General features: G+C 41.8%; 2 protein-coding genes across 2 annotated transcripts in view; one reads left to right on the top strand and one right to left on the bottom strand.

The window, feature by feature from the left end:
* The window catches only part of nid2a (nidogen 2a (osteonidogen)), a 72,803-nt gene extending 61,074 nt beyond the window's left edge, over positions 1 to 11,729 (top strand). The window contains 9 exon segments of the mRNA XM_071537945.1: positions 1,235 to 1,364; positions 1,966 to 2,066; positions 2,175 to 2,344; positions 2,896 to 3,025; positions 3,125 to 3,296; positions 6,642 to 6,799; positions 6,911 to 7,034; positions 7,138 to 7,250; positions 10,577 to 11,729. Of these exon segments, the coding sequence (XP_071394046.1) occupies positions 1,235 to 1,364; positions 1,966 to 2,066; positions 2,175 to 2,344; positions 2,896 to 3,025; positions 3,125 to 3,296; positions 6,642 to 6,799; positions 6,911 to 7,034; positions 7,138 to 7,250; positions 10,577 to 10,587 (1,109 nt within the window). The 3' untranslated portion in view covers positions 10,588 to 11,729.
* A 988-nt stretch (positions 11,730 to 12,717) lies between these two features.
* rtraf (RNA transcription, translation and transport factor) lies at positions 12,718 to 18,168 on the bottom strand. The gene is made up of 8 exons (XM_071537947.1): positions 18,031 to 18,168; positions 16,817 to 16,941; positions 16,276 to 16,375; positions 15,411 to 15,491; positions 15,024 to 15,112; positions 14,359 to 14,427; positions 13,964 to 14,012; positions 12,718 to 13,830 (listed from the first exon to the last, which is right to left on the bottom strand). The coding sequence occupies exons 1-8, from the start codon at positions 18,089 to 18,091 to the stop codon at positions 13,676 to 13,678; spliced, it is 729 nt and encodes a 242-aa protein (XP_071394048.1). The 5' UTR covers positions 18,092 to 18,168; the 3' UTR covers positions 12,718 to 13,675.
* Between the last annotated feature and the right edge of the window lie 1,763 nt (positions 18,169 to 19,931).

Here is a 19,931-nt window from a genome sequence, read left to right as displayed (position 1 = left end):
ACAGTCTTCTACTGTTGACCACTGGAAGCTGCCCAGTACAGCCACAGTCTTTTATTGGTGGCCACTGAGCAGATGCGTTTTTTTGGGGGGGGTTTTCACTTGTATCCACTCGCTAACTGTGTGACAGTTTGGATTTAGCAATTCACAGGACTGGCAGGGCTTTCTACTGAGCAGGCAGATAGATCCTACAGGCATCAAACACTCAGATTAAAGTCTCTAATTTGCGGGCTGGTCGCCGTCAGCCTGTATTTACATGCACCCACATAAGTACTGCAACTCACTGCCACAGCCATTACTCAGGAATGGTCCAGGGTAACATTGATCCAGAGGACGATCCAGATGCTGACAAATTCAGGAAAAGGAGCGGCAGAGATCCATGAATCACTGCATTCAATTAGTCTTGTGGTTACAGAGTAAATATAAGTTAAACCAAGTGATTCATGGGATCGGATTGAAGCACGCCGACCCCCTGCTGCTACAACATATCCCCGAGGAAAAACTTATGAGACATAAATCTAGTTGTTTAGTCAGTCTCTCTCTCTCTGTCTCTTTACCTTCCATCTCTCACCATAGGCCAGTGTGTTTTCTTCTCACCCTCCTCTCAAATATTCTCAATCCCCTTTTCTCTCTACAGCGTCCAATCGCTCTCTCTCTCTCTCCATCTGAATGTCAAGTTCAGATTCATCAGAGGAGGGGAGAGTGAACGTAACGGGACAAAGAAATTAGACAGTGAGAGAGACAGAATAAGAGACAGATGGAGGGAGAGCAAGAAAGAGAGAGGGAGAAAGAGAGACAGAGAGAGAGAGTCCAACATAAACATTAGTGGAAGCCTAAAGTGGTTTCGGGTTTAGTTTTAAAGCTCTGCTATAAAGTGTGTTATTAAAGGGATTTTACAAGGTAAACAGTTTTGACACAAGCAAGATGTGTGTGTGTGTGTGTGTGTGTGTGTGTGTGTGTGTTTTTGTGTGTGTGTGTGTGTGTGTGTGTGTGTGTGTGTGTGTGTGTGTGTCTTAAACACAGGGCCTCCCCAGGCCATAACTCAGGTCCTCCTCCTATCACTCTGATGTAAACTCACCCAGCTAGAGCATAGAATAGAATAGGATAGGATAGGATAGGATAGAATAGGATAGGATAGGATAGAATAGATCCTGTATTGTCATTTTATGATCATACATCATTGAATGTAGCTGTAAATATTTTAACGTTGGGTGCGTTTGATTCTCGTCCCATTCAGTCTCCGTGGCTCCGACCCAGCGGCCCGAGAGTGTGTGTGAGCGATGGAGGGCCAGTTTGATGGAGCACTATAACGGAAGCCCAGAGCCACACCACTACCTGCCACAGTGTGAGCCGGATGGACACTTCAGGTACACACACACACACACACACACACACACACACACACTGATTGAACTGGTTGGATTTTTGGGTTGCTGCATTTGGAAAGGAAACAGCTACTAATGTGCACATGCAAATCGGCACATTTTGTACATATATTATCTATAGCTGTAAATATGTTGGATATGGTGAATAGTTTTTCACAATGCATTAGACACCTGTTCTGCACATACAGTCTGTAAGGCCTGTGTGTATCTGAACATGTGTGTACATCCTGTATTTATGCTGTAATTTCACATTTGGTATACATTGTATATATCTCTATATTTTCATTTATAGTCATTCATAGTCATAGTATCACTATGTCCTGCTGCTGTCATTTTTCACACCCTGGATATAGGCTGTAAATTCAAGAATTTTTCACATTTATTTAATTCATATATTTTTACTTAAGGGTGGGTTAATACCACCCTACTTGCTCTGTTCTTATTTATACCTTACTTTTCTTTGCTGTGCTACTGCAATGACCCAGTTTACCCACAGGGATCATTCAGGGTTCATCTAATCTAATAATCAAATTGAATCTTGCAGATATTAATTATTATTCTGCCCTGTCTCTTCGTCTCTCAGTCCAGTCCAGTGTTATGGGGACACCAGTTATTGTTGGTGTGTGGACCAGGACGGGCGCGAGGTTCCCGGCACTCGATCACATGATGTAGTCAAACCTGCATGTAAGTGCCTGTCTGTCTGTCTGTCTGTCTGTCAGTCTGTCTGTGTCAAATTCCATCCCCTTGCAAACTTTCCAAGGTTAACTTTTTTCCCATCCAATCCCGTCTCAGGCATTGCCACAGTGGCCCCGCCCACCGTGCGCCCGTTGCCCCGCCCGGATGTGACCCCTCCCCCCTCTGACATCACACTGCTGTACGCTCAGGGGCAGAAAATCGGGGCCCTGCCTCTCAACGGGACCAAACTAGACCCGGACCGGTCCAAAACACTACTGGCTCTACATGTACGTAGGATTGATTGATTAATTGATTGATTGATACATGCATGAGGTTCCCACTGGTCATGGAATTTATGGAATATCATGGAATTTTGATGTATTCCAGACAGAATACCCCTTCTCAAATTTGATACATATCTCTGGGGAAGTGAGGGAATATCAGGGAATTTTAAAAATCAAGGGAAATACCAGAATTTTCCAACTTGTTTCACACATTCTGGTCTCTGAATGAAGGTGAGGGCTTGAATCCCACTTCTGACAAGCAGTTTAGTTTTGATACTCATTTTCTTGGTGGTTTCCCTATGGTTCCAGACTTTTCAGACATCCTGCACATAATGAAGTGATTATGCATAGACATATTTGAGGGCTAAAACAACCCCAAATGTGGATTGTGAGATTATAGACTCGACAATGCCTCCCAGGCTAGAACACTGTTAGCTCTACAAACGAGTATAATGGGAAAAAGACCAGTGTGTGGTAGACTGACTTAGCTGTAACTGTGTTAACATGTTTAAATATGTGTATGCCTGTGTGTATGTGTGTGTGTGTGTGTGTAGGGATCCATAGTCGTTGGTGTGGCCTATGACTGCAAAGAGAACCAAGTCTATTGGACGGATTTGTCTGGAAGGACGATCAATAGAGCTTCAGTGCAGCCTGGAGCCGAGCCTGAGATACTCATTAACACAGGTAACACACACACTATCTAGCCCTTCATTTCTATTAAATCTTGTTCTGCATCCATATGTGTTGAGTGATCTCTCTCTCTCTCTCTCTCTCTCTGTGTAGATCTGACCAGTCCGGAGGGCTTGGCGGTGGATGTGAGTCGCAGGTTGATGTTCTGGGTCGACTCGGCCCCGGACAAGATCGAGCGCTCCAACCTGGACGGCAGCGGGAGGAGGACGCTGTTCACCGCCGACTTGGTCAACCCCCGCGCCATCATAGTGGTCTCCTCCACCGGGTAAAACCATCTCTCCATCCGTCTGTTTTTCCTGTCTGGTACACTCAGAAAATGTACCTTGAAAATGTTTTCAATGCTAATTTGTGAATATAATCAGATACCGTGCTAACTTGCTTACTCAGACACAACAGATTGAGTGTATAATTCTTCCCATTCTTTCCAGTGTAATGTTATCATCTCAAAAAAAACCCTTATTCATTTATCCACAGAAGACAAATGTTAAAAGGATGTGATTTTTGGACCTTAGTTGCAAATCTGTCAGCAAACGCGTCTGGAGGCCCGTTGAAGAATTGGCTGGGTGCAAATAATGGCTGAATATCTAACAACTGGGCTAGAAAAATAAAATAGAGATATAAAAATATTAGTTTAGTCTCCCCAAGCTAGAAACAAAGAAGAGCCAAACCCTCCGAACGATCGAGTGACATGTTCTGGAGCTGCTCCGGAGATACAGATTGTGTCGATGGCGTGACAGAATATCCAGGGTGATGTCAGGATGGGCCGCGTTTTCTCTTGTAAGCCCGTTAGGACAGCTATGAAATGAAACTGATTTGGACGTAAAGCCTCAGACAAAGTATGAGTCAACAAGGCCTGTGTCTAATTCACTGTCAACAGGGCAGATTGTGTTTTTTAATGGGTTTAAAGCCATTGCAGAGTGGAGCCTTGTTGAGTCTGCTTTCTGGATTTGGGAGAGAGTGACCTAAACATGACTTCATCAATATGAGACAGGTGGTCGTAGGGAAAATGTATGGGAGTTGGCTTTTAGGGTGGAGTGTCCCTTTAATGATGCTTGTTTGATAACTCTGTCATATAACCGATTATTAGTGCTTTAGTGCTGTGGGTGTTACACTGAAGTGTGCCAAGAAAACTGCACTCGATTTACTGACACTATTAAACCTGGACAAACACACACACACACACACACACACACACACGTCGGCGTGTGTTGAAAGCACAAAGTGGTCAGCTCTCCAGGAATAACATCTGCTTTTCATCGTCACAACTAATCACACAATCAACGGCTGTGTGTGTGTGTGTGTGTGTGTGTGTGTGTCTTAATGTGGTTGATACAAATGATTAAGCATAGCAACAATAACCAGAATTATGAAACCCCAAATGTGTGTTTCACATTATTGGTTTTACAGTTTAAAGTTTGTTTTCAGACTGAAGGCCATGTGTGTGTGTGTGTGTGTGTGTGTGTGTGTGTTCTGACAAAGAGCCAAGTCCTAAAGGTAATTACTGCTTCACATGGGTACACTTATGATTAAGAGTGTGCTCTGTGACATGGCGCGTGCACACACACACATGCACACACACACACTTACACACACACACAAGAAAGTAATCACACACAGAAACGCAGATACATTGAAAGGTACATATGTGCGTACACACATAAAAAAAATATGTACCCTTGAACACACACACATGAACATCTGCTCACACACTAAACTGATTATCTAATACACACATACACACACACACAGTTGATTGCTCATGTGGTGTGTATTACCTGTAGGTCCCAGTGGACTGCCCACATGTACGCCATCATCTACAGATGAAAAGCAGCCCACACACACTGCCTACAGCCACGTTTCCATCCTGCCGAGCACATTTTAATGAAATACACTTACAGCAATGAACCAACATCAGCCTTACATTGTTATTTATTCAACAAATGCATTTCCGTCGCTATTTACCAACAAACAACTTTTCTACGCTAAGTAAGCATAAAAATGACACAAACATACTGAGAAGCAAAAATTGTAACAAAATTTGCCGTTTCAGCTCAACTTGTTTAATTCAATCCATCATAATTGAATCATCAATCATGAAAATAGTAGGATAGAAACCCAGTTAATGTCTCAATAAAGTCACTGAAAACTACTGAGATCTTAGTAGTTGCAGTTGCAGTATGTATTTTACATTATTTTGTATTTTTCATTATTTTTGTAGTCATTCCTCAAGTCTACGTTTTTCAAAATACACAAATAATAATAAAGAGCGATCAAAACGAACTAACAGAGAACATCAATTAGAGTGGAAGGTGTAGATCAAAATAAAGTATTAATGGAAGGATCAATTTTACATTCAACATAAATAAGTACGTCTTTTTTCCAATAATTTGTTTTGCTCTTAATATGTTAATGAACTTATCAGATGACAGATTCAGGCTCCAATCCATAGAAAGTACATTTGATATCAATACCTGCAATATTAGAGATGGTATTTGGGCTGTGAGACACTGTGTGATGCTGAGAGAGGGGGAACACCTGGGGGAGCGGAGGTCAAAGGTCACACGCTGCTCTGAGTAACCTGACCGTGACCTCATCAGCACGAGACAGGTGGTCGTGACCTCATCAGCATCAGACAGCCGCCCCCCCCTCCCCCTCCGAGATCAGTGCTCTTGTATGTATATGTATCTATGTATGTGTGTGTGGGTGTGTGTGATTTTCCTCTTGTCTCCTTATATTAGCCAGATCCCAGCGCTCAGCACCAAAACAAGTCACTGAGGTTCTTGGGGGGGGGGGGGGGGGAACTTGAGTTGGAAAATAAGTTTTACTGGAATGTTCAACAAACAAACGTATACAAAGCCACATTTCTGTCTTTCAGGAATTAAATACAAAACCTCACTAAAGTAAAATACCACAGCACACTGCCAATAATGAACACATTCATATATCATCCATTTACTTCTTGACACACGCTTTTAATGTACCGATTTCTTAAGAACATCTAGAGCCCATGTAATCTTTCAACAGCTGCTATGTTTTCATAAAAGAAATTTCTTTTATGTGTGTATATGTTTAGATTTCACATAGCAACAATCTATGGCTCGTGTTTACGAGTGGAGCTTGACTTTATGAGTTTTTGCAGCTGATTCATACAATCTAATAGTGTGAGTGCTGTGTCTTGGAGGAGAGTCAGATACTCTGCTGTTAAAATAGGCGTGTAATTTACAAACTTCTTTATGTATTTCATGTTGTTTTTGCCACATTGCAGCTGAAACCAGGGATGTAAACTCGATGCACCCACCTTTTTATTTGCAGAGTGGAGTGATTCATTCTAAGTGGTTTGATCTGTTATATGAAGATAGGGTCTTCTGAGGGAAAAAGTATAAATCAGTACTTTTCTGAAATTATATATAATTTATTATTGTTTCTATTGGTGGCTGTTTGCCTTATGATGATCACCAACTAGAGGTTATAGTTCACCTTCCTTTTTATTTATCACTACAGGACTGGCTGCAACTTAAGGCATCTTGATACTGTTGCCATAGTAAAATATCTCTCCCTCCTTTTCCCTCATGCCTTCTCTCTCCCTCTCTGTCTCTCTCTCTCTCTGCAGCACTCTCTATTGGACAGACTGGAACCGAGAGGCTCCCAAGATCGAGAGTTCCTCAGTGGACGGCCACAACCGCAGGGTGGTGGTGTCTGACGGGATCGGTTTGCCCAACGCCCTGACGTACGACTCTACTTCCGGACAAGTCTGCTGGGCCGATGCAGGTAAATACTACTACTAATTTGTAAGCTACCGTCACCCCATGGTTGAAGATAAATGATAATGCTAAATGATAATCCTCAACTTCTGTCCCTCTCTCTCTCTCTGTGTGTCAGGTACAAAGCGTTTAGAGTGTATATTCCCCGACGGTTCGGGTCGAAGAGTGATCCACCCCAACCTCAACTACCCGTTCAGCATGGTCTACTACAGGAACCACTTCTACTACACCGACTGGAGAAGGTACGCGTCTTTGTTTACCTATCTGTCTATTTGCATGTCTTTTCTATCTATGTCTGTCTTGACCGTCCTTCCTCAATCCGTCTTGTCGTCTTCCGTCTTGTAGGGACGGGGTGATCGCAGTGAGCAAAGACAGCAGCCAGTTCACCGACGAATACCTGCCCGACCAGCGCTCTCACCTGTACGGCATCGCCATAGCAACCACCCACTGTCTATCAGGTGAGATGCTGTCACGGCAACAGACGGGAACGCTCTTTTTATTGTCTAAATATGAGAATGGAAGACACACATACATACATACACACAAATGTAGCAGTGGAATACAAGTACAAGTACGTGTCATTTTGGCTCTCTGTAATAGCAACCAAGCCCTCTCTTTCAAGTCATCCTTACACACACACACACACACACACGCTCTCACGCTCTCTCACACACCGACTTCAAGGTGTCGCAGGCAGTGAGCTCATTGGTTTGTGTGGAGTGATGTCATCACATCAGTCGACTCCCACCAGATGTCACCTTAGCCCTGCAAGGCTGCATTTACACCGGGGACAGAAAACACATAGTTAACCCTACACAGGGACGTAGTGGAGGGTAACGCTGCGTTCAAGTCCTATGGGAAAAACTGGAATTACAAGTGTCCGACTAGAAAGTACTATTCCTATCAGCTTTAAAGTCATAAATATGACTTGGGAAGACAGGGTTCAGCAAGGGATCCTGATTCTGACATCACCAACAAGGAAATATCTGTAATCAAAATTAACAGTTTGAATCTTATTTTTTGTGTGTAAAAGCTAATGAGGAGCAAGCAAAGTCTAGAGAAAACTTCAAATTACTTTGAACACCTGAACGCCTCCAAGTCGTTGCTTTTAACCATCACGTCACTCATTTGGTTTCTCCCATATGACATGAATGCAGCATAAACCCACCTAAACTCACTTTACCCACCCAGTGGAAATAATTCTTCTTAAGCACCAGTGAATCTTTCTGATATTAGATCACAGTATACCCTGTTGTACGGTGATTCATAATGATGTAAGTCACATGAATTATTTACTTTTTTCTAATAAAAAACAATGTTAAAAAAAATGATTTAGTCTAGTATTGAGCCTTAAAATCTGGTTTTCCTTAAAATAAGTGAAAAAATCTGCTAGTGGGTGAGGTCATTTCACTTGTTTCCAATACAAATCAGCTTTTCTTGAATCGAGTTTCATCCTGATATTAGTGAAGTGAAAAAATCTGCCAATGCAGTGAGATAATCTCACTTGTTTCCAATGCACTTGTTTGCAATTCACCTGTTTTGAAGATTTTCCTGGAAACAAAGTGACAATATCTTGGAAATAAGGCAGATCTCTTGTATTAAAATGTCACTTAACTCAAGGAAATTCTTGAAACAAGTTGACTTGCACTGGAAACAAGTAAGATTATCTCACCCCATTGGCAGATTTTTTCACTTATTTTAAGTAAAATACGATGATTTTTAAAAGTCAATACTAGACAAAACGGCTAATGGCTAAAAGACATAAATGAATCATCTTAGGATATCAACAGTGTAGAGTTTACCAATACAGTAGAACCTAATTAACATGTTATTGGACTTATCATAGGCCTGCATGGATGACATAGAGCAGTCAGATCCCATGTGGTTTCTCTGGCCGTGAGAAGCCAGATTTTTCGGGCCGGTGTAAATGCAGCCTTTGTTGTCTGGAGAAAGACCAGCCGTGTTTCATCACCTTGCATCTAAAGAACAGTCATCACACAGCTGGCCGAGACCCTCTACTCTACACCTACACCCCTGCGTGTGTGTGTGTGTGTGTGTGTGTGTGTGTGTGTGTGTGTTCGTCTACACCTGTAAGATAGACGAAAGGACAATGATTACACAGCTGTCTACGACCCTCTACTTGTAACCTGTGTGTGTGTGTGTGTGTACATGAGACCAAAGTACAATGATTACACAGGTGTGTACGACCCTCTACCTGTATTTTGTGTGTGTGTGTGTGTGTGTCATGTTTGATGTGTTGATACCTGTGCAGATGGCCTTAAATCCTTCCAAAGCCTTGTTTTAAATGTCTTTAAAAGAACAAAGTAGCTCACTAAACACAGGATAATCCCTAAACTAGCACCTTGGAAGCTGTCATTGTCGAAGCTAATACACACACACACACACTCACACACAGAAACACACACACACACACACCTAGAGTGCAATGAATTTGAGTGTAAAATCTGTTCCGAACGTCATGATGAAAGAGTTTGGAGAGTCTGGAAGTCATGCAACGCAGCATGTTCGTGTGTGTGTGTGTGTGTGTGTGTGTGTGTGTGTGTGTGTGTGGGCAGCTCTGACCGCCCACAATGCGTCAAAGTGACAACTGTGTGACCGGTGTGTGTGGCTGTAAATGTGGTGTCTGTGTGTTCTCCAACGCTCTCTTAAAGCCTCAGACTAAATAACACCCGCTTGCTTCAAAGATGTCAATGTGCGGTGTAATTCTGACCATGATGACAGCTCTAAAACACACTTGTTAAGGGTTTGGATGCTGGTTATAAAGGGCTTAAAAGCTGTCATCGCCCAAGAGATGCTCACACACACACTCACACACACTTTACAATGACAATTCTTAGTCACCACAAGTTAAGTGTAGGGCTTTGTTCAGGATGTAGGGTCTGTTTGTTCTGTCGTTATGCGGAACCTTTCATTCTGTCACCCAAGGAAATCAGACCTTGCTTCATTTCCACCACAAAACAAAAAACAGCTTTCCACTGTTTCCTATTTATTTCGACAGCCGTGAGGAGATTATATGCGTGTGCCAAAATGTCTTTAGATAGAGATTTGATTTTTACCATAAAGACACACAAAAAAATCCATCTGTTTCTGTGTAAACCTCACTAAATGGCCTCAAGATGTCCTCGCAATTCATCGTATTTACTTGAATCCGAACGCGACCCGTTCAAAACCTCGGAGGGAATCTTGACCACATACCAAGCGGCTGATTGAAGACGGGTTCTGATACGAGGCCTTCAACCTTCAATATAGACAAAACTAATTCATGTTGATTACAGATGCTCACAATTTTGTTGTCATTTCAGTGCGTCTCAGAAAGAGAAATCTCCATGTCAAAGTGCCTCTACAACGCACAGATCAAATTTCTAAATAAGACTTGACACACGGTCCAAACATGCATATCATAATATACAAGGCCATAACGCTCTAATATACAAGCCTGTATGTTGGAATGTGAATGTTTGGTCCATGTATCGCTCTTATTTTGAAATGTGGTCTTTCTTGTGGTCGAGTTTTCTGTTTCTCAGACGTTAAAAGTTGATTTCGAAAACAACAAACTTTTGAACGTCTAATTTCCGCATGTGTCTGCACTCAGTTAGATCTCTCAGAACCCATTTTTTCAGCAAGATCCCTTTCCTCCAAGGTTTTGAACGGGTCGCGTTCAGATTGGAGACGCAAGAAAATACAAGTGACAACATCTTGAGGCTGTTCACGAATTGTTCAGATGGGATCCTAAGGTCGTGATTGGTTTTGCGTTGTGTTGCAGGGAGCCACTAACGACGGACGGGCAGCCGCAGGGTCCTTTGGTGCTATTGTTTTGGGGCGGCTCCTGAAAAAGAGGGCAAAACCACCCCCCTACCCAGTGCCCTCCCTTGGGTGCGCCTCAGAAGAAAGGACACTCAGGGAGCAAGATGGCTTCCCGTTGCCGGAACCACCGTCGGAGCAAATTTACAAACCCTCAAAACGCTCAGACCCACCCAGCCCCCCCGACCCCCCACCCCCTTATCTCGCCTTAAACCTATAACCCCCAAATACATGCTTTGTAAATTTGTTTTATACCTCAATTTTTAGTTTTTGTTTCTACTGTATTTTTGTACGTGAGTTGTTTTTTTTGTTTTTCTACCGATTAAAGCTAAAGAACGATGAAACGAAATCAGCTTTAATACGTTTAAACTGTATGCGAGTTCAGTTTTTCTGTTCTTTAAAGCCAAAGAACAATGACCTGAAGAGCTTTAAAACGTTGAACTGTTCGAGCCAAATTCCCCATGTGCAACTGGGCAACAAGTATCTTATTGGTCCACCGGCCACAGCGGCTATCCAATTCAGTATTTCACCAGTCTATTTAATAAGTTAGCCGTTTTTTTTTTTTTTTTTTAGATGTAAACGACTGATGGAACACAGGTTAGCTACCTACCTGCCCAAGAGCAGCAATAGAACCGACAGATTTACCAGCCATAGACCAGGGCTACCAGGACTTGGCTGATGGTAGTTTCAAGCTGTGCCATCAGCACTGAGGAAGCTACTTTCTAAATGATACTGATTAGATTACCCTGATTGAATATGTATCATTAACATAATTGGTTGGATTACACATACTTGCTAATCTGTTGTGTTCTCTTACTTTTACAAAATCCACAGATGAAGTTCAGTACCTGTGTCAGATTACAGCATCAGTTTTTGTAATCAGATTTCTGCAGTCTGATTAGGTGTAACCTGTTCCCCATGCAGCCCTGTGTGCCAGATGAAGAGGTCCCATCACAGCCATGACAGTACTGCCGTATTTCTCTGCACTACTAATCTGTGTTTCACACGTGATGAAATGACATTAAATTCTTTTTGCCAAATACTTTTTATTACTACTACTTTTTTAAAAATCTTTTTGTATCTTTTTATAAGATGTGATATTTATAACAATAAAATGTGATTCAGGACTTGACAGGTTCTTTGTGTTGATGTGTCTCTGGTACGGGTTCAAACCATGATGCTCCTTTAAGATGCTAAACAGAATTTTCTGGAGCAGTAGTGCCTTGCTCCAGCTGTAAATGCAGCCATATTGTACTTAAATAATGACGTTCATTCTGATACTGTATAGGAATCTGCTGAATCACTTGGTTAAGATTCAGAAGGTCCTTGGTTTGAATCCCAAGGTAAAGCTGAAGAATCCAAGAAAAGAATCCATCACTCTGTGACAGAAACAGCTAATGGCGATGGTTTCTGGGTCCATATTGTTGTTTGGTGGTGTATTTGTCTTATTCCCATTGATAACTGGTCAAACATAGACAACAAGACATCAATATGAGATATTTCCAGCAGCTGCAATGGAGTTTGAGAGCAGAAAATGTTTCAGCGATCTAAAACATCAATGGTAAGATTTGGGTGAGAGCAAAGGCTTCTTTCTAGATGCGCCATTTTGGACCAATGTTCAATAATCATAAAGATAAAAATCCAATGTAGAAGCAGTGAAGATACCAATTTCTCAACTAACACTAGCTTCAATAGACCAGAATGCAATGCAGCCATGTTGTGTTTTGAGTAAGGGGACTGCTATTGCTCTCTTTACCGACATGAATGAACCCACAACTGAATGCAAGGAGTTCACAGCCCTTCTCTGGGGGCTTTTTCGAAAGGCATTCTGGGAAATGTAGGAAATCACAAACTGAAGTAGTAGTGGACAAAGCAGGCTGAGTGGATACAACAAAAAGGTACATCACAACACTTCTGGAATGCATTGAACATCACACACTGATGATAACAGTGTGAGAGTACCTGAGGGTGGATTTTTCCTTTAACATGGTAGTGTTTATTTTGTGCATGTAGGGCAAAGGTGCATCCTGGATACTCACAAAGTCATAGGTTCAAATCCCACTGATGACATCTGTCCCTTGTCATTACTGTGGCATGCTGCCTGTAATTTGCTTGAACAGCTTTGGGATGCTGTGTTAGACTTGTCCACTAGGGGTCTCATACAATAGAGGCTTGGATAAGTAGGATACAGAAAAACTGCAGGGAGAAAAGTGAGAGTCAACATTTCTGAGAATACAACTTCAAACATGTTTAAAACACATAAGAAACAGTTATGTTAGCATTTATAATAACCAACCAACAACCGCTTTGGGTCTCCTGTACAAGCCTTTATTTCTATCCTTTATCAAAAGCCATTTGAAGATCATATGCGACAAGGAGCTCAAGATCAGATTTCCCTTTCCTGTGTAAATGCAGCCAAGCAAACATCCGAACATCACAAGAAGCACAGGAGTGCTTAGTGTTCAGTTGTGTTCATGTATTTCTCCATAAAGCTCCAGCTTAAACCGCTCACATCTGATCTCTCGCTCGGTCTGCAAAAAATGAAAAAGGTTTTCTTCCTTCTCAAATCAAAAGATACAAATAGAAGTCAGTTTCCATCTTCCAAATGTCCAACCTTAAAAAAAAAAAAAATTGCTCAATAACTACAGAAGCTTCTCTGTGGTTTCTATTGAGGGAAACATAATGGCAGCAGTCTGGAGTTGCTTATTGCAGTACACACAATAAGCGATAACCTTACAAATATAAAGGACAGCACCTGACAAATTGGCCAAAATGACTTGACAATGCTTATATTACTCCTTATGTATCTGCTGTGTTAAACATTTGACTCTGTTGTATGACATCATCTGATGACTAGGCTGTGTGGTCAGTGGCGTTTGCGCTGATTTGTCACAAATTCCCCAATTTAAACACAATCTGATCTCATGCAACAAAGGAAAAAAAAAAACACAAGACGCTTTTTCTGTCCCAACCAAAAACAGAACGGCTTTTCTCGTCAAAATCAAAACGAAAACTCCCCGGGCGGCGCGGTCCCGTCTCCTCTCTTCTCGCTTTCCCGCTCTCATCTGCCGACCTTGCCCAGCCTGTGGTCCGTCTTGGGGTCGGCGATGATGGCCTGCACGGCGACGATGGCCTCGTTGATCCGGGTCTGGAGCTCCCGCAGCTCCTCGATGTGCAGCAGGCGCAAGATCTGGGCCGCTTCGTTCAGAGTCGCGTCTGAGGAAGAGGAGGAGGACAGAGAGAGAGGAAACATTTTAGGGTGTGTTCTTCAACTTGCCTCTTTAAAGCCCATCCTGTAGTTTCTATATCACAATCATTCAAATTTATATAATCAAAAAGCTGCACTCACCCCCAGTGTCGAAACCTAACATGTGCTTGTCCAAGGCTACTGGAAGACCCTGAAGAAGAAGAGAGGAAGCTATATATATATGACTGAGACACCATTATCATCTTGGGTGAAGCAGATGAAGAACATAAGTTGGCTTTGATATGTTTTGAATTGCCAGTGTGCTAGCAGTTGTACAGCCAAAATGTGTGTGAACGCCACTGTAAACACCACCTGTCGCCATGGGAACCGGCAGACAGCCTCATATTCTGACAATGCTGCCAAACACAACATTGCAATTTGAGTCTTCATAAAAATGTGTGTTCAATTTACCTCTTTAGTATGTTTAACTGTTGGTTTTACATGTTTATAAATGTTGAACTCAATAAAAACTAAAGTGAAAAAAAAAAAAAATTTACCTCTTTAGTCTGGCTGGCTTTAGCGATGGCCTCTGGAGAAAGTCTCTCCTGGATCAGAATGCGAATGGCCTGGCAGGTGCAGAGAAAATGACAATGATCGAATATAGGAAAACATTTTTCTATAAGAGTTTATAAAGGATTAAAAGCCTGAGCCATAAAATACATAGGCATAATAGTAAAATACAGCAGCTTAAGGAAATAGAAATTAATCAGCAAAGGATCAACAGAAAAAAATGACAGTAAAAAAATAAATAAGACACACGCTCAGCTTGATGTTCAGTCCCCTATCTCAGTGATTCTCAACCTTTTTCATATCAAGGACCCCTAATTTAGTCCACATTAGGGCCACCGACCCCCATTTGATGAGATTTTGTCTCTCGGACCCAAATCTGAGAATATTTTTATTGTTAGATATGATTTTGTCCAGAATTCCATGACTATCTATATTGTAGGTAGAGAGATAACAGAGAAACTATGATCAAAATAGTCATTCTTCTACATCCTATGATTGCGTTCACTTGATTTATCAATTTGTTGGGGACCCCTGGAATCCCCTCAAGGACCCCTGGTGGTCCCCAAACCCCACGTTGAGAACCACTGCCCTATCTCAGCACATTCACACACACACACACACACAGACAGGTACACACCAAACACACACTCACCTTGAGCATAACTAGGTAGTCATCGTGTCGTTGTATCTTGAGGATGTTGGACAGAGCCATCACTCCTGCCTTGAAATCTGGTGAATTACCTGGAAAACACACACATACACACACACACTGAGCTCATATTTGAAACAAAGAGATTCAGTTGAAAAAGTAAAGAGAAATACAGAGAAGCTTTAGAAGATGCTAACACTTTAGCATACACTATGTTGAGTGATAGTATAGTACTGGCCAGGACACATGGATGATTTTGGTGTCTATGTTCTCATAGCTCCATGTTGACCAATGAGATGAGAGAGTCAGACAGAGGTAGTGACAGATAAAACAACGATGGGGAGAAAGAGGGTGGAAGGAGAAGGACAGAGGAGTAGAATTACTACTTACTGTCGAGGTTGATGAGAGGGTCAGCTGGTTTGTCACTGTTGTTGGAGGCAGACAGCGGCTGACAATTCTTATACTTGTCCACTGAAGAGAAACGTACAAAACACAGTCAAAATAAATTAACATATACATGAGGCTTCTAACAGAACGTGTAATTAAGGCTGGGGACACACTATGTGACTTTTAGGCTGATTATGGCCATGATTTGGCATCATGGTGGGAACAAGTCAGTGCAAGTTTGTGGCGTCATACAGATGATCTTGTAGTGTGTGAGAGCTCGGGACTTTAATCTCTGGCCTCCTGATCCAGTCGGCATTATTTATCACTTGTCATTTCAAACATCAGAGGGCATAACTTTGGTTCTCCAGACTAATTTTGGGTGCCATTTTTTTTTAGCCCCCAACCCCGTCTCTGAAAAACACTGAACAAGAAAACACACTTGCTGAATAAGCTGAATGTGAAAAGGAGAATGTGAGTTGGCAACACCAAGAAACTTCATTCCTTTTACAATGTCTCCATCTACAGGTCAGCCTCAGTATTACAACTATGCTGTCAAAGTGGAGTATAAAACGGAATGGTACACAGAAATTAGGGCAGAAGGTCTTGTTGTTGGGACAAATTATTAAAAATATCCCCTTTGAAAGATAACACTGCACTGTACAATCATACCATTATTACATTTGAACAAATCACTGTGGGTTGCGAGGTGAGTGCAGGAAGAGAAATGTCCCTTAATAGCTTAAAAGGGAGAGAGGGCACTCTGGAAAATGGGCTTAACATCCACTGTGGCTGGAATTATCCTTTTCAATACTTTGCCCAAATAAACCCTGCAATCATCTCAACAGACAGACATGAGCGCCCCTCTTACCGTTGTCTCCGTATTCGTATCGCACAGCCAGTCCCAGTAACCAGTCGATGGCCTCTTGTCTCTCCTGAACGCTGAATGGACAGTTCACATCCTGGAGGTACTGCACACAGGAACCGGAAGCTCAAATACAACTTGGGGAAACAGCGCGGACATTTCCACGACAATGACATTAAAATTCTCTTTACTATGTGGGGAACTAAGGGTTTGGCGGTGGACCCTGATTTCTCAAACTCTGAACTCTGACATCAGTAACAAGGAAATACCTGTAGGCAATCACATAGTCTTTCAGAATAAAATGAACGTCACATAACAACTCTTAAAATGCCATGGCGGGACACGACTACTTGCTGGATTTTCTTTTGTGGTTGACGTTGCAATGTAAAACGTAAATACACATGCACGATCACTGAAGGCCTGTGTGTTGAGTGTGAAAAATGATTGCATTGATTACAGGGCTACCATAATGGCTGTACTATAGGCCGTTTTCAATTGTTTGGTAAGCTCAGGTGGCTATAGCAGAAGTGTACTGGCCTGGTCTCACCTTCTGGTAGGCTGTAGGCCAGTCTGAGCTTGGGATGTTTCTGAGGTTGCCTCTGTCTTCTATCTTGTAGTGTCGGATCTTCTGGTCCTCCAGCCACACAATGCAGTTCCTGAACTCTGTCTCATCTGAACAGACGGGAGACCCAGATACATACACCATTTGTAGATCAATAGACAGAAAGGCAGATAAAAAGATGTCATCACCTCTTCAGTAGAATGATAGATTGGTAGATAGACAACTACAGAATGACTTGAAGTTACAAGATAGAGGCAAGCTGACTAGCAGGTAGGAACAGGCACATTTGTCACTCAAACAGCTGCACAAATATATAACTATATATATTTATATAGGCAAGGCATACTGTGCCTCCTTCGTAGGTTTTAGTAGGACTAAGATAATTCTATGTAATAACGTAAGTGTCCATTTAAGAGGCTGTAGTCATTATCGTAACGTTAGCTAAAACCACTTACACAGGTTGCTAACGTTAGCTAAGTTAGATGAAATGATACATTTACGTCTGGGATAGCATCTTAATTTACTGTATTGCTAATGGCAAGCTAATAAATAGTAAATAGTAGTGAATAGATCCGGAAAAGAAAGCAGCTAAGTAAACTGTGATTCGTCGTGTATGCTAGCAACGAAACGTGCCGTTGTCTCCTATGTAGAGATCACAAACGCCATTCAGACATTTGGATGTGTAATGATTAATTGTTTATATGTAACTTTATACACCTGATAGAACATGTCTTCAGACTTTACATGAGTCATTAGTGTATTCAGGCAAATTCGGCATATATATAATATACTAAACAGCACTTATTTTTAATAAAATATTAACTTTGAAATTTGTTTTCATACTGCTCGCTACCGCCCTCCACAGTATAACGTTAATTTGGTGGAATAAAATTGTGGCAGCAAACTTATTATCAAAGCTGAAATTTTATTGAAATACAAAGTGTTTGGGGTATTGGATGTATGCCGAATGAAAGACTGGCTCATAATAGTTTGTAAAAGATTTTTACTTATATCCTAACAGGAATGGACGTTTGCCAGTAAATAAGGCAACACTTAACTACACATTTTTAGTAGAGTTTGGCGTGACGTCGTCTCTATACAGTGACAGCACGCATCTGGGATACGCGCATGCATGACGTTGCCCGGCTCGTTAGCTGCTTCTGCCTCATTCAAAAGCTCCCTGGCGAGGGTTTTCTTACCTTTGCAATCAAATCCATTGGGGTTGTGATAATCTAGAGCTGTCAGTTTTCTCCGAAACATTTTAACGTGTGTTTTCTGCGACAAATACTGACTTATCTAGCTAACAGTTAGCTAACCTGGCTGTTTCGTCTGCTAGCTGTCTGGGGCACAGCAATACGCGTGCGCAAGACAGGCAGAATTACTATAACTAGGATTTCCGGTTATAACTATCAAAATAAAAGCCCAACACAACCTGGCTGTAAAAAGCGATATGTTCTGTTAAAATCTGTAAAAGGTTATAGGTGCCCTGAACAAAATGACCGCACCCACTTCAGACTAACCCTAAAAGTAGCCAAAGACTAAAACAATCACACACACATTATCAACCAATGCATTCATTATAGCAGACACATATACAGCAACCCTTGATGGTAATGGTGAACTTTTAAGATGCAGTTATTCAAAAGTTGATAACTAATGTCTTAATACACAGTGACTAGAAAGTTCCTTTTAGCAGACATTTCATCTGTTGGATTGAAAAGCATCATGGGACAACTGTTAGCATGAGATCATGATAAACTGGTGTGTCAGCTATGATGCTGAAGCAGAGAAACCATCCCAGTTTCCTGTCCTCTCCTTCTTTCTTCTCCTCCGCTCCCTTCCCACAATTTCCTACAAAGTTGCTCTCTGATAGGAGACAAGCGTTGATGAGGAAGAGGAGGAAAGGGGCAGAGGAGTGAGAGGTATTTTGTTTTTATTTTGAATGTGAGATTACTGCAAATAGATGAGCATGCATTCTCACTTTACAACAGTAGGGGGCGTCATCTCATTTTCAGAGTGCTTCCTCTTCCCATCCCAAATCAGGAATTTCATGGGCATAAATAGTGGAACATAAAGATGGGAATTAGACTGTTGTTACTGTAAACTACATTTTTAAAGATGCAAAATTCAATTAAAACATTACCCAATCATATAGTGCTGTAAATCAAATACTGGGCTAAACGTCTTCTTTTTTTCACTTTTTCACTGGTATTTCTGCTTCATAGAATGATATACAGTAGAGACAGGAGTGACAGCTGTGATTGAGATAGTGAGACAATTGCTGGACTCAAATTCACCATGTAGGGTCTTGGTCTTGGTCTTGGTCTTGGTCTTGGTCTTGGTCTTGGTCTGGTCTTGCTCTTGGTCACAGTACTCCTGCATACAGTCAGTTATAACAGACTGAACCCTCATTCAAAGTTCACCCCTATAAACAAAACACTGTATTTACAGAGGTTTTACAATTTTGTTGCAGCATTGCTGTACTGTTTAAAAATGTATGCCTGGGTTCACTTTTGCATGTAAGTCCATTAAAGTAAGGTTTATTAGTATTACTTCTAATAGCACTATTCAAATCACACGAAGTGGAAAGGCTCTTCTGCTTTTGGTTGCACATTGCTAGAATTCTGAAAGGTCAGATGTGTGTTTGGGTGCTTTACTGGTATCAGCCGGTATACAGTATTTTTACAAACTGTCCATGCTCATATCGGAACATATGAACACACACCCGTGCAGCAGGGGTCCGAGGGGGCTGGGAGGGCATTAGTGGGCACACAGGGCCTTTTCACTCCCTGGAGAGGCTTTTTGTTCAGCCTCAATCCCTGGGACTTTCAGCAGGCATAAAGGAAGTGCTGGCCTCAGCATAGCTTCATGGGCGAGGCCCTTAGGACGCTCAGACACGCAGGAACTCACGTGCATGTGCAAATAGAAGCACACACACGCACACACACACCACACACACGTACACGGTAGACAGAAATTTACCCCTTACCATGCACATACATAGACCCACCAGCTATCACATCATATCAATAAATATACTTGTGATCGCATAGCAAGAGTGAAAGGGAGGGAAGATGCAAGAAAGAGACAGATGATAGAA

Source organism: Centroberyx affinis, unplaced genomic scaffold, assembly GCF_046629955.1.
Source record: "Centroberyx affinis isolate AG114_WGS23_722 - 3 ecotype Tasmania unplaced genomic scaffold, CSIRO-AGI_Caff_v1 ptg003154l_1, whole genome shotgun sequence".
In the NCBI taxonomy this organism is placed as follows: Eukaryota; Metazoa; Chordata; class Actinopteri; order Beryciformes; family Berycidae; genus Centroberyx; species Centroberyx affinis.
This window is presented reverse-complemented; position numbering and strand designations above follow the sequence as displayed.